Source organism: Apodemus sylvaticus, chromosome 1, assembly GCF_947179515.1.
Source record: "Apodemus sylvaticus chromosome 1, mApoSyl1.1, whole genome shotgun sequence".
NCBI classification, from domain to species: domain Eukaryota; kingdom Metazoa; phylum Chordata; class Mammalia; order Rodentia; family Muridae; genus Apodemus; species Apodemus sylvaticus.
The window spans coordinates 113448868-113463297 of NC_067472.1; the positions used below are offsets into that span (position 1 = coordinate 113448868).

Sequence of the window (14430 nt, forward strand, 5' to 3'; positions counted from 1 at the left end):
ACACATATTTATGAACAGTCCAAATGGGAATACGAAAAATTATACAATTCAGACAGACATTCACATGAACACACACACACACACACACACACACACACACACACACACGGTCCATATGCATGGCATCAAGAAGTGAGGGCAACAGAAAGACAGCAGAGTAGAGGTAACAGCAGCAGCACAGGAGGCAGCAGGTGAGCCCACACAGACCTCTCCCCATTTCGAGGCCTCAAAATCATTGAGGCTGAAGTTGTTAGACGCATGAACTAGGAGAAAATTGCTTTACCTTAAATTGGAAACATAACAGTTTCAAGAGAATAGAGCCATTAGCAAAATTTCACATCTAATGCAGCTTACTTTCCTGTAAGCTTAGGGAGGGGGTTGGGGTTGCAAGGACTTCTACCAAGAAAAAAGTCTTCACCTAGCCGCTTCCCTCTCCAGATTGCAGAATTCCAGGGATAAAGCAAAATGGACTTTATTAGCTCTTGCAGCTAAGACTGGGATATCTTTAATTAAATCCATTCCCTACCAAGAGAGTTTCTTAATTAACGTTTGCACTCAGGACACCAAGCTTCAGACCAAAAGCAAAAGCTTCCCTGCGGGTCTGGAAACGATGTAAATATAAACATTCATAACTCTGTTTACAAATCCTGAATCAATTCTCGTTTTTGGGCTTAGTTCAAGTGAGAAGCCTGCCAAGAGGCAGGTTTGTGGCTCCAGCTGTTTGCAGACTAACAAATGACAAACTATTTTTTAAAATCCTTCCCAATGTCCCCCTCCCCACTTTGTTCTCCAAACCTCCATGTCTCAAAACCAGCTGCTTGCTACATAACAAAAACATAGGTGATCTTGTCTATGAAATGTGAACTTTGGGGAGAATTAAACAGATAGAGAGATAAAAGGTAGACAGAAAAGAAAAATAAGAAACCATGCTCACGCCTGTGGGTAAACTACTGATCAAAAGTAAAAAGCAAGAAACAACAACAACAACAAAACCCTTTCATCCTTCACCAGAAGGGTTTATCTCAGGAATTGAAGAAGAGTAGCCCTAGAGGTTGCAAAACTGTAGAGAGACTATTAGGGTAAGAAGCAGGAGATGAGGGTTGCAGCTTTGCCAGCTACATGCCTGAAGATCTTAAGCATGTCACTGGGTCCCTCTGGATCTGTATGAGAAGACTGGACTGATAATCTCTAAGTGACCTCTCCCTGAAAAAAAAAAAACCACTTATAATGCAAATGCTTATAATGCACTAAAAACCAAAACCTTTCTCTATGCAAACTATGTGGGCAAGTCCTCCTTCCAGAAGCATTTCAGACTGCCAAGGTTATAGGATGGAAAAGCAGCTGGAGTCTCCTGTAGCTCTGTGATAATTGATTGAATTCCTGTCACTGGGGAACTTGAGATTTTCAATTTCATCAGGACTAAAACTTGGTGAAAACACAGGCTCTTGTCTGTAGTCACTCAGCATGGGAAAAACCTTGACATTTCCAGCAACTGTGAACCCTTAAGTTGTTTATGTTGCCCAATCTGTCGCTCCAGTTTTCCACAGACTGTGTGCAGCGGAGAGGCCTCGGTGGGCAGCAGAGCCGGGACTAGCACCTGGGTAAAGAACCTTGAGCCTCTGCTCTTTCCTTGGCACCAGGTCATCTTAAGCCTTAAAAGAGTTCATCACAACTCCCAAGATGACTGTCAACCAGACTATGCTGTGTACATGACAATCCGGAGAAGAGCATCAGTGAGACTTTTCAGTGAGAAACAAAATCACTGGCAGAGTGATTGTTCCCTACTTTCTGTATAAAAACTCTACAATGTAACCTTGACCAGTGATTTTCCAGAGGCCAACCTTGGAGGGGACTTGTAATTCAGTTCCATTCTTCACTGCCCTCAGCTTAGTCCTACCTAAGAGACTCAGACAAGCACAACGTTCAGCTATAAACCAAAAGAATTCACTCTTTTTTTGGATGAGAACAAACACAGGCTGGAGTCTGCATTGGGCTTTTTTAAAATGAATATTTGGTCTCAGTTTAATACCCAACTTAATGTGTTCCCACCTTGAGATGATTATGAACTACTGACCAATTTTTTTTACCCAAATCTATTTTTGATTTTGTACACTGAAAACAAAACCACCTGACCCTCTTGTAAGAGGAAGCAAGAGAAGGTGTGGGAGAAGACCTCGGTACCATTCTCCCTTAGGCAATCTAGAAAACCTTAGGCTATGAAACTCAATGGAACTTTCAAAGGGCGCCTTAAGAACCTGAAATGTACCGGATAGTGGTGGTGCACACCTTTAATCCCAGCATTTTGGGGGCAGAGGCTGGCGGACCTCTGAGTTTGAAGGCAGCCTGGTCTCCAGAGTGAGTTCCAGGACAGCGAGGGCTACACAGAGGAACCCTGCCACAGAGAAAAAAATTAAAAAGAAAAAGGAGCCTAAGGCATAGAGGCTATAGGGCACTCAGCCCAATCCCCCATCTAAAAGATGGTCACTGTAAGACAAGTGAGACAAACCCCACCCTGGATTCCAGATCCCCTTACCTGAGTGAATCGTCGGACTAGGCACGTCTTTCCCACTCCAGCGTTGCCAATTAAAACAATTTTGAACAGGAAATCATAATCTTCCATACTCATTTACACAGCTGCAAGCAAACACAGACAACAGTGAGAGTCCAAGCTTCCCCTGCCCCAGCCCCTTCTCCACAGAAACTAATGGTTTAACGCATATGCAGGGCAACTTAAAGCTCCGCTCTAGTGACGCAGCCAGCGAAAGAGGAACGTAGGTGTTTGGTCACAGATGGACTTCATTCTCCCAGCTACCTCGTGCTTCAGAAAGCAAACGATACTGATCTGTGTTTTACCTTTCACCTGATAACCTTTGCTCCTCCAAGCAATCGGGTCATAGGTTTTCAAGTACTAAAGTGTGTTTTCTTTTTGTTAGCCAGCTAACCAGGAGTGCAGACAAGTAGGGAGAGACAAAAGCCATTCAGAAATTAAGACAGTTAATAGGCTATGTATTCCTCTTGGGGAAGAAAAATGATAGCCACTGGGAGACCATAAGAAGGGAGACAATCATAAAGGACCCTTCGGTCTCAGACAGGTCCTAGGCTCTTGGGTCCTAGGTCCCACTGGGACAACATAGTGCCCTTCTCCCACTACCCCTTTCTAGCTACCTGCTACCTGCCACGCTGGTGCTAAATGGCCTCCAATGACACCTGTCTTCTAATGGCCATGAGCTGTGCTAGGTCCTCTCCTCCACTTGGAATGTCTTCTGACCAACTTTTTCTTCCAGTGTAAGCCTCTCATCGTCTCTGAATCATTTACTGGTCTTCAAATAGCGATAAATATAAACTGACACGGTTTCACCATTCTGCCATCCCAACACTTCACTTCTTTTTAAGATTTATTTATTTATTTATTTATTTATTTATTATATGTAAGTACACCCCAGAAGAGGGCACCAGACCCCATTACGGATGGTTGTGAGTCACCATGTAGTTGCTGGGATTTGAACTCAGCACCTTTGGAAGAGCAGTCACTGCTCTTAAATGCTGAGCCATCTCTCCAGCCCCAGCACTTCACTTCTATACATATTTATTTGTTTAAATGTCTGCCTTATCCTTGAAGGAAGGGACAATGGCTTTCACCTCTATTTCCTAGCCCTAGAACAGTCACACTTAGTAAATGTCTACTCTGTAGATGGAAAGAATTTATTCAAAGGCATACTGCTTAAATATAAACATTTGCTTCTCCAATTGTGCTAAGAATATTACCATAATGTAACAGAGAGGATGCTTTTCAAGATTAAAAACAAACAGGCAAACAAAACAATATGCAGCCCACCGAGCCCCATTCTAATGAGAAAAATATTAACCCAAGTGGTTCCTTCACCTTCTTCTATCACCTGGAGACATCTGCCCTTAAAACCAAAATGAGAAAGCTTCAAAGTTAACTATAAAGAAGGTAGCAATCTCAGCACTCAGGAGGCTGAGGCAGGAGCAACTGTTGATTTTGAAGTCAAACATCTACAAAAGGAAATTCATTCTCTCTCTCTCTCTCTCTCTCTCTCTCTCTCTTCCTCTTCCTCTTCCTCTCTCTGGTTTTTCGAGACAGGGCTTCTCTGTAAACCAGGCTGGCCTCAAACTCAGAAATCTGCCTGCCTCTGCCTCCCAAGTGCTAGGATTACAGGCGTGCGCCACCACCGCCTGGCTGGAAATTGTATCTCAAACAACAAACAGACAAGCTCAATAATTCTAGGTAAGTGCTGAAGATCATTGTGTCCTAGGCAGAACAGCCTGGATATGCTCTGGAGGAAGAAGAGACAGACAGTGAATCCTAGAGATAAGGGTCCTAGGAAGGTGAGTCAGCGTCAGGCTCACTGCTGGCAGCAGACTTACACCTCAGTGACAACAGGCTTGCAGGCAGAGAACACAGTGTGCTGGACCTGCCATGTAAGGTCATTTGTATGTGGATTTCAACAGTCCTTGAAAGATGGCTGACAATCAAGCACGTAGTCAGATGCTCATAGGATTCTGTCTCGTGTCACTGAAACTGTGAAGGAAAAAAATATCTCTCTGAATATGAAAATATATCAAGAATATGAGATATACACCTTGCACTATAGTTGGCCTTTTATGTATGTTTTTCTCATTTTCAAAACTTCATGAAGCTAATACTGACTAATGCTGTATGTAATTTGAGCCAGCTAAAGTTGAGAAGATAGAAAAGTTGGCTCCAAATCAACCCAGCCAGACTTCAAGTTCAAAGGGCATCAATGATCAAAAAGAATTCTAACTGTAAAAAACAAAGAGACTAAGGTTCACATTCTGGCAGTTGTATTCGCAGTCTGTGCCTTTGGGCTACTGACTGTACTCCCAACTGACAATATGGAGACGCAGCACGAAGTCACGGCTAACAAAATCAAAGGTCTCAAGGACAGTTCTTGGTCTTGGTAAAACAAACTCCTTAAGATCATTCTCAGGTTCCCCATCATCTGCTTTCTGTCTCTTGCTGTAGTCATAACTCACTCCAGCCCTCACAAGGTGCACTGTTTTTCCCTAGCTTCCAAACACCATAGACAGGTCTGTTTTTCTTCTCAACCCTTTCTGGCTAGAATAAGAGCTCATAGCCTCCTGCCACCTCCCCCAACCCAGCTAACTCTCACTTCTGCTTTAGATCTCAGCTGAAGCATCACATCCTTTGGTAGGTTTCTCTGGCCTAAGAGAGGCCTGGGCCCCTCTGATTTCTACTTCCATACTGCCTTCTTCCTCTTAGACAGTGTTATGTATGCACTAACATTTGCATACATTAACTATGTGTATCTGTCTATACTCCTCCAGCAGCTCTCAGCGAATGTGCACATACTGTGCACTGCTAACGCATGATCCTATAATGCACATCATCATCATCATGCCCTCCACTATCTGCACCACCTCACAACAGTAACTATTTAACCTCACATCAGTCCTGTGAAGCAGACACTGCTGACGTTTTTAACTTGACAGATAAAGGCGTGAAGGTACTAGAAAAGTTAAATAAGAAAAACACCATGAATTATATTCAACTGAAATTTGATAATTACATTTTCAGTACTTTAAGATACTATTCTTCTATCTCTTTCACTTAATGTTCTTGGTGAGACATGTACTAACATGATTTGTTTAAGACAAATGTATTACTTCTTTGTGAATACTTTTTCTCTAAAACCATTGAAGAATGTCATTTTTGATGGTCCATAGTACATCAGATTTAATGTATTCTTAGTTTTAAATTTTTAATAAAATAGGTTTCTAAATCATAAAGAAGAAAGTACTGTGCTCCAATAGTTCATTACTAGAGGAGCTGAGAGTCCGATTCAACCTTAGCTCACTTGCACAGTGGTGACTTTCACTGGGCCTGGGGCATAGGAAGCACTCAGGTGACCCGAACAGTGAAGGCCAGGCACTTCATATGTGAGTCCTTGTTGTGGTTTAAATAGGCTTGGCCCATGGGAAGAGGCACTATTAGGAGGTGTGGCCTTGTTGGCGGATATGTGTCATGGTGGGAGTGGGCTTTAAGGATCCTATGCTCAAGATCTACCCAGTGAGAAAAGAAGCCTCCTCCTAGCTACCTGCAGAAGACAGTCTCCTTCTGCATGCCTTGGGTCAAGATGTAGAGCTCTCAGCTCCTTCTCCAGCACCATGTCTGCCTGGATGCTGCCATGCTTCCTGCCATGAGGGTAACGGACTAAACCTCTGAAACTGTAAGCCAGCCCCAACTAAATGTTGTCCTCTATGAAAGTTGCCTTAGTCATGATGTCTCTTCACTGAAATGAAACCCTAAGACAGTCTTCCATATTATCATACTGCCTAAAGTAGAATCAATGCTGTTCCCAATAAATCTTAGGGAGATGGTATGCCAGTTGAAAATTTGCTGTTAAAACCCAAAGAAGGCAGCACAACTGTTGCCAATTCAAGGCCAATACCCAGCCACCTCTACCCCACATCCACACTGTGAATTCCAGGCTAGCTAGCAAAGCTACATACAAAAACTCTGTCTCAAACGGAAAGAAACCTCAGCACTGAGTGCAAGATGCAGGGGGACCCGCAGCTGCGTGAGGCAGGTATTTCCTAAGTCAGAGACTGGAAAATGGGAGTGGGCCCGTGCATAGATGCTCTGACACACTTATTCTAATTTTTGCCAGATGTCAAAGAAACTGCCCAGGCATTGCCAATCACTGTGATGAGACAGGATCCCAGGCGGGGAATCTCAGAAGCAGATTAACCCAGCCCTAGAGTGACAAACAAACAATCATACCTTATCTACAGAGCAAATTTGTTGCATACTAAGCAAGGGTATGTAGGAATTTTCCATTCTGCTAACAACAGTAGTAATAGCTGATTCTTGAGACTTAATGTGTACTGGGCCTTCTCCATGTATTTATTCACAAGATCTACACAACACTATAAGGTAGATGCTCTTATCACCTAAGAGCCATTTGACCCAAAACAGAACGCTGCTACCTCTGCTCTTGTGATCAACAGTGTCTCTAAGTCTGTCTGAAGTTCAGGTGAATGGGCCCCATGTCCTTTGAACACAGTGGTCTATAAAGTGGTCTTGTTGCTAAAGCACCAACCCCCCACCCGTGAGTGTGCACACTGACTCCAGGCCATGCGCTGCTGTTCAACCACCCTCTGCCAGCACGCTCTCTTTGGGAGCTAGACTTGGATTCCCTCAAATACCACTCCCAAAACTTGTTTGCCATTCACCCATATAACTAGGTACCGGGTCTAGGGGCATGAGGGATAAATAGGAACACTGCTGAGATGAACAAGTGGAATCCCAAATACTATAATTACCACATAGTCCTACACAAATGGATATATCTGTGAGATTCAAAAGGGAAAAGAAATTGAGTATGTTTTTAAAATCTTAAAGAAAACCATCCTGAGTAACAGATTTGGCAACATATACCATGCTTTTAAGTATCCTTTGAAACACTATGCTCATGGTGTCCATCCAGGCATGTTCACTGTTGCACACCCATGCATGCTCACTGTTGCACACCCATGCATGTTCACTGTTGCCCATCCAGGCATATTCACTGTTGAACACCCATGCATGCTCACGGTTGCACACCCATGTATATTCACTGTTGCCTATCCATGCATGTTCACTGTTGCACACCCAAGCATGTTCACTGTTGCACACCCATGCATGCTCACTGTTGCACACCCATGCATGTTCACTGTTGCCCATCCAGGCATATTCACTGTTGAACACCCATGCATGCTCACAGTTGCACACCCATGTATATTCACTGTTGCCTATCCATGCATGTTCACTGTTGCCCATCCATGCATGCTCACTGTTGCCCATCCATGCATGATCACTGTTGCCCATCCATGCATGTTCACTGTTGCCCATCCATGCATGCTCACTGTTGCCCATCCATGCATGATCACTGTTGCCCATCCATGCATGCTCACTGTTGCCCATCCATGCATGATCACTGTTGCCCATCCATGCATGATCACTGTTGCCCATCCATGCATGCTCACTGTTGCCCATCCATGCATGCTCACTGTTGCACACCCATGCATGCTCACTGTTGCCCATCCATACATGTTCACTGTTGCACACCCATGCATGCTCACTGTTGCCTAGTCACACATTTTCCCCTTGCCCTTTGGGGTTCAGTAAAATAGATAAGCTCAAAAGTCATGTCCCCTCCTCTCTGTTCTAAACCACAGTTCTGTCCCCAGAAATATTTAGAGGACTTGTCTTTGCTCAAGACCACCATGGTAGATCACACCTATAACCCCACACTTGGAGTGCTGAGGCAGGAGGCACACCAAGAGTTCAAGGCCAGCCTATGTTAATTAGATAGTGATACTCAAAACAACTGGGAGGAAGGGGGAAGGTAAGATTACACCTTTAACCCAGCACTGGTGGGCTGAGGAAGAAAGTTGTCAAGAGCCATCCTGGCCTACATAGTTTAGGGCTAGCCTGAGCTACTAAGTAAGCTTCTGTCTTAAGGAGGAGTTAAGAAGGGAAGAAAAATGAGGAAAGAAGAAGGGAGAGAGGGAGGAAGAAAAGAAAGCAGGAGATAGGAAAAGGAAAGAAGGCTATGTCTTGGGTCTTTTTCCCTTCCTAGGGCCTCTCACCTCAGTCTATAAACGTAAAGGCTGATTTATAAGCACTAACCCCATTCCCCAAAGCACATCTCATCCAGGTAATGAAGTCGAAAGAATCCATAAAATTGAGATGATACTCAAGTCCCTAAGCCCTCATCACTGAGCTGCTGGGTAATAAACTATGGGAAAGTATCCCTTTCAATATATTTGTGTTACTGCTTCTAATAAGTACAGGCACTGCAGACAAAAAGGGAAAGGAAATTACCTACACTCTCTTTCTTCTGGGTACAATTAGTTTACCCTTCTATATACACATTTCTAATCTTTTAGTTTACATAGCTTTTATGTCTATGTATTGGCTTTATTGTCAAATTGTGGATTAAAAACTCAATAGTATCACAACATTACAGGAAGGTCTTTGTTGCTGTCATTAAGTTCTATCTGAACTCACGGTCTGCATATGAAAATGGCCACCAGAGACACTCAACACCTGCTCAATACCACAAACACTCAAGGTGAGAAACAGTGTGTTTGAGGTAGACTCACAGTGGTACCACTGAGAAATGTTCACTGCTGAAACCCAGGAACTTTTAATATTCTGAAAACTGACATAATTAAAAAAAAAAAAACAACTAGTAAACACTCAACACTGTTTAACCCTAGATTTACCAAACATGACATAAGGTGGGAATTCTTTCCTCACATAAGCCTTTTAATATCCCCTGCCGCTGGGGTACCATGAAATCTTCGGGTGCTCAATGCTGTTTTAGACCACTTAGAATCAGGACTGCCCAGGTAGAGCTGCCAGATCTGAAAGGGAGCCAGGACAGCCCTTACATTTCAATTTTAGATATTAATAAATATGTTTTACTATTTTCATACACATAATCTAATGTATGCCTCCTGACAAATAAGCTATGAGAGACATGTATAAACTTGTATATGTGGTGATGGGAATGGAATATAAGTATGGGCCAAATGTTCTGTGGGCATACTTACACTAAAGGAAAGGGAGGTTTATCTAAAACCCAAGTGGCTTTATTTTACTACCCCAGAAAATGCAAATGGTCAGAGCACCCTAGAACCAGGCCAGAGGTACAACACTCACACCCAGACTCCATGGAGGAGAAGGGTAGGATGAGATAAACAAGAGATCTTCGGCAGACCCAAAAGTACTAAATAGCGCAACAGTGAGGGTGATGAGTAGAATTTCAAGACCATATTACTGAGCTGGAGTTGCACAGAATCAGGATGAGATTCTGGCACAGATCAAACTGGCAGCCAGGGAGAGACGGCCTCACCAGCCTGGCCGCCAGTTTGATCTGTGCCAGAATCTGCAACCCCAGTCTGCCAATGTGTCTGCTGAAGGGCTGCACTCTACAGGTCTGTCACCCTGCAGCTCTCAAGGACAAGCACGATGGCTCCACAACTCCCTCTTCTTTGCTTAACCTGCCACTGTGTTCGGTGAGTATACATTAAACCGAAGGCTTCTGATCCATCCTTCACTCTAACAAGGTTCTGTCCCAGGGAGCTCATTACTGCTTAATTACAAAGATGCAATCACTAACCACTACCATCATCAGCGCTGCAATCTTACTTGCTTGACATCGGATGCTAATTCTGTATTATCGCAACTTAATTATTCTCCATATGTCAGAGAGCCACCTGTGCTGGGCTACTTCCGTATCAGGAAATAAATTGCAACATTTTGTTATATAGTCTTTTAGAGGTTACAAGATATTTGAACATGTGATCTAATAAGGACCTCTGTCAACTTCATGATCTAGACTGTTTCATCAGTCAGGTGAGGAAACAGGGGTTAGATTATAGAGTGACTCAACCTAAGTCACACTGATGAGTCACAAGGTAACCACTTCAGCCCTGTAGGACTTTGTTTTGCCAAAATACAGTATGTTTTCTCAGGTTTCTGAGTATTTAAATCATGATCTTAACATACCATACTGGGAGAGGGGCTAAATTTTTTCCATATGTAATCTTATTTAATCCTCAATAGCACATTATTAGTACTTTCCAATATACAGATAAAGAAATTGAAGCTCTAAGTTAATCAGTTAAAAATCATAGAGCTGAAATGTGGCTCAGTGGTTAAGATTACTTCTGACTGGGATGGCAGGGCCTGGGATGGCTGGACACAGAAGGCAAAGGACATAGCAATCTCCTCTATCTCTAGCTCCAGGGGATCCAATGCCCATTTCTGGCTGATGCAGGCTCCTGTACACACCTAGATAAACACACACACACACACACATCTTAATCTTAAAATCATACAGCTAATGAGTAAAAAAAGGCACCTAAATTCAACCCAGTTCTTAGCTCTGTGTGGTAGTGTACTCTGTTCCCAGCATTCTGGAGACTAGCCAGGCAGACAGCTGCAAGCTGGCCAACATAAGAAGTTCTAGGCCAACCCAACTATGCAGCCACAGCATGTATCAAAATAAACAAACAAACAAACCCTAGATATTTCTGGAAAGAAGTGGAATTCAGGGGGCTGGAGAGATAGCTCAGTGGTTAAGAGCACTGACTCCCTTTCCAAAGGTCCTGAGTCTAATACCCACCATCCACATGGTGGTTCACAACCACCTATAATAGGATCAGATGCCTTCTTTTGGTGTGTCTGAAGAGAGTGACAGTGTATTCACATGCATAAAATAAATATATCTTAGAGAGACAGACAGAGAGAGAGAGAGAATGAAATTCAGATTCTGTCTCATTCTTCAAATAAATTCTAGATGGATTCAAGATTTAGATCCAAATAATGAAAACCATTTTATATATGCATAAGACCTTATAATTAGAAAGACTCAATCACTAAAAATCAAAGCTGTAAAAATGAAAACTAACACAAGTAAGCAAGTTGTAGGGGCTCAAGAGATGACTCAATGGTTAGGAGTGGTTGATGCTCTGCCAGGGGAGTGGAGTTTGGCTCCCAACATGCTGGTCAGGTGGCTATAAGCCTCAGCAGCTCCACCTTCAGGGGCTCCATTGGTCTCCTTGGGCACCTGCACACACATGTGCATACCTAGACCCAGATACAAGTACAAATTAAAATAAAATGAATCTATTTTCAAGTGAAGTACATTTTCAAATGCCCAGATGACAAAAACAATAAATGAAAAAAAGACTGGAACATCTTGAACCATATGGTTATGCCAGTAAATGAACCATATGGTTATATCATCAAATGTACTTTTAGAGAGCTATCACACCTGTGCACCTATATCCATAAACAATGGCACATGTAGAAAGATATTCATTATAAAAATATTATATTTCTGATGGTAATCACATGAAAACTAAAAGTCCATCTGCACAGAAATGGTCACATAGAGCACAGCAAGCAAACATTAATGAAGCACATAGCCTGCTACACACATCTGCAAAATTTATTAAATACAGTAAGGTGAAAAATGGGGACTAGCTGGTCTGTGATGATGCACAGCTTTAGTCCCAGCACTCAGGAGGCAGAGGCAGGCAGATATCTATGAATTCAAGGCCAACCTGGTCTGCAGACTGAGTTCCAGGACAGCTAGGGCTATACACCAAGAACTCTGTCTCAAGAAAACAAAAATGAAACAAAACAAAGAAAAAAAATGGAGACTAGCATATGAAAGGGGTATGGTAGATACAGTTCTACATCTGTATTTGCTACAAAATACTTTTGGAATGTTATCAAATAAACAGCAATAGTTGACCTTGGACAGGCTGTGAGAGTTAGCTTTCTCTAGACAAGAATATAACTTCCAACTCTCAAATTATATCTTCTTCAATTCTATGTAGTCTCCAAAGCACAAGGAAAGCGAGAGTTTTCCTAGTTCATTGAGAGAAGATCCTTTATCTGCTTTGAAGGGGAAGGGATGGAGTGAAGAACTCTGGGGGGGAGGGGAACTAGAGAGCAACATCTGAAACGCAGATAACTTAAATAATTATCTTTTTAAAGCAATCTGCTTTGAGGCCTGGACTCTAGCTCAGCTGGTGGAGAGCTTGCCTAGCATTCAGGAGGGCCTGGGCTCAACCCATCATGGGTAATTTTGGTTATGAACTTGACAGTGTCAGGAAACGACTAAAATACAAGCTGTTAGGCACTCCTGTGAAGGATTTTCTTGATCAGATTATTGAAGCAGGAAGACCCACTCTAAATGTGGATGGCATCTTCTGGTGGCAGCCAAGTTAAAAGGACATGAAAGAACCTTTGCTTTTTGCCTGCTTGCTCCCACTCTCTAGAACCTACTTCTTCAGACTCCAACATCCTTGAAGAGCAACAGCTCTCCAGGAACCCACCAGGACTTTGGTGCCAGGTTGGTACTGCTGAGATATCCAGCTAATGGATTAAGCAATGGACTACCAGACACTGCCTCCTGGTTCAGCTATTGTTGGATTACCTAGACTGCATCCTGTATACCAATCTAATAAAGCCCCTTTGTGTGTGTGTGTGTGTGTGTGTGTGTGTGTGTGTTAGATAGATAGATAGGAATGATAGAGGCTAGAGACTATTTCAAAGGACTGTAGTTCAAATCCCATCATCCACATAGTGCATCACAACCATCCAAAGCTCTAGTTCCAGGAGATCCCACACCCTATTTTAGCTTCCAAGGGCACTGGACACACATATAGTACTGTTCCTTTACAGAACTTAGGCTAATATAGTCCCCAATACTTCATAAAACTTGTAACTACAACATGTAAGACGAGGTAGAAGCAGGAATGTCAGAAGTTCAAGATCATCCCGAGCTAGGGAGCCAGTCAGCTTGAGACACACATACACTCCAACCAAAAAACAGGCAGAACGGGCAGGATGGCTTGGCTTTTCACCATGCCGGATGGTCTCCAGGACCCACGAACTGGAAGGAGAGAACAAACGCCACAAGCTGTCCTCTGGCATCCACGAGCACACCGTGGCGTGTACACACGTGCATACACAAACACGTAATAAAGACTTCTGAAAAAAACTGAGAAGTAGTTTGGTAAGAATGCTGCTTGTGCAAACTTGAGGACCTGAGTTCATATATACCAACACATATGTAAAAAGCCAGACCTGCCGCATGTGCCTGAAACTCCAGCACTGGGTGGGAGAGACAGGAGTATTCCAGGGCCCAGTGCCATCAGACTAGCTTCCAGTGCAGCGAGAGGCTCTGTCACAAAGGAGTAAGTCGGCTGCTCATGCCCATCTCTCTCTAACCTCTACACATGCAAACACAGACATGAGAAAATAAACACACCCATGCCACGTGCAGACACACGTAAACATATGCACCTCCATCTTTCTTCGTCTGCTCTGCTTTATCCCTTCCATGACTGAGCTGTATAGAGGAAATAAATATCCCACCACACCTCTGGGTTGCTCTTTCCAGCACACGGGGTTTATCACAGCTGTCTCTGTTAAACCAAGCTGAAGTACAGCAATGTCTAAAAGATTTCAGTTCTTTAAGACTAACATCTCTCACAAGTGAGTGTCTACTAAATGAAAGGTAAATTGAGGTTCAAACAATATTTTGACATGGATAAAAGCAAAACTCTCACACATTTACAGTTTAGAATTAATCTCACCCGCTCAGGGCATCTGGGCATCCTCACGAGGAAGCAGGAGGAGCCAGTCATTTCTCTCCCCTTTCTAGAGACAGAACCAGAAACCAAGGAGTGACTCTCCTCAGACTATGCTGCACCTAAGTGATCTTTCTTACAATGGTCCCCTGACTCTAAATCAGAGCTGCTGTTGGGACAAAGAAGATCTCTGAATAGAAGACCCTACCAGGCAAGCCCAGGGGAAGAACCAAGGCCGAGACCCAGGTCATGAATCTGAAGTGG

General features: G+C 43.2%; 1 protein-coding gene across 3 annotated transcripts in view; it reads right to left on the reverse strand.

The window, feature by feature from the left end:
- Positions 1–14430, reverse strand: part of Rab30 (RAB30, member RAS oncogene family) — an 88211-nt gene that overhangs the window by 19099 nt on the left and 54682 nt on the right. For 2 of the 3 annotated variants that reach the window (XM_052158568.1, XM_052158576.1), the window contains exon 2: positions 2534–2634. In XM_052158568.1, coding sequence (XP_052014528.1) covers positions 2534–2626 — 93 coding nt within the window. In that variant the 5' untranslated portion in view covers positions 2627–2634. Of the gene's footprint in view, positions 1–2533; positions 2635–4389; positions 4544–14430 lie in introns of those variants that run through there. The other variant, XM_052158583.1, reaches the window with a different exon arrangement.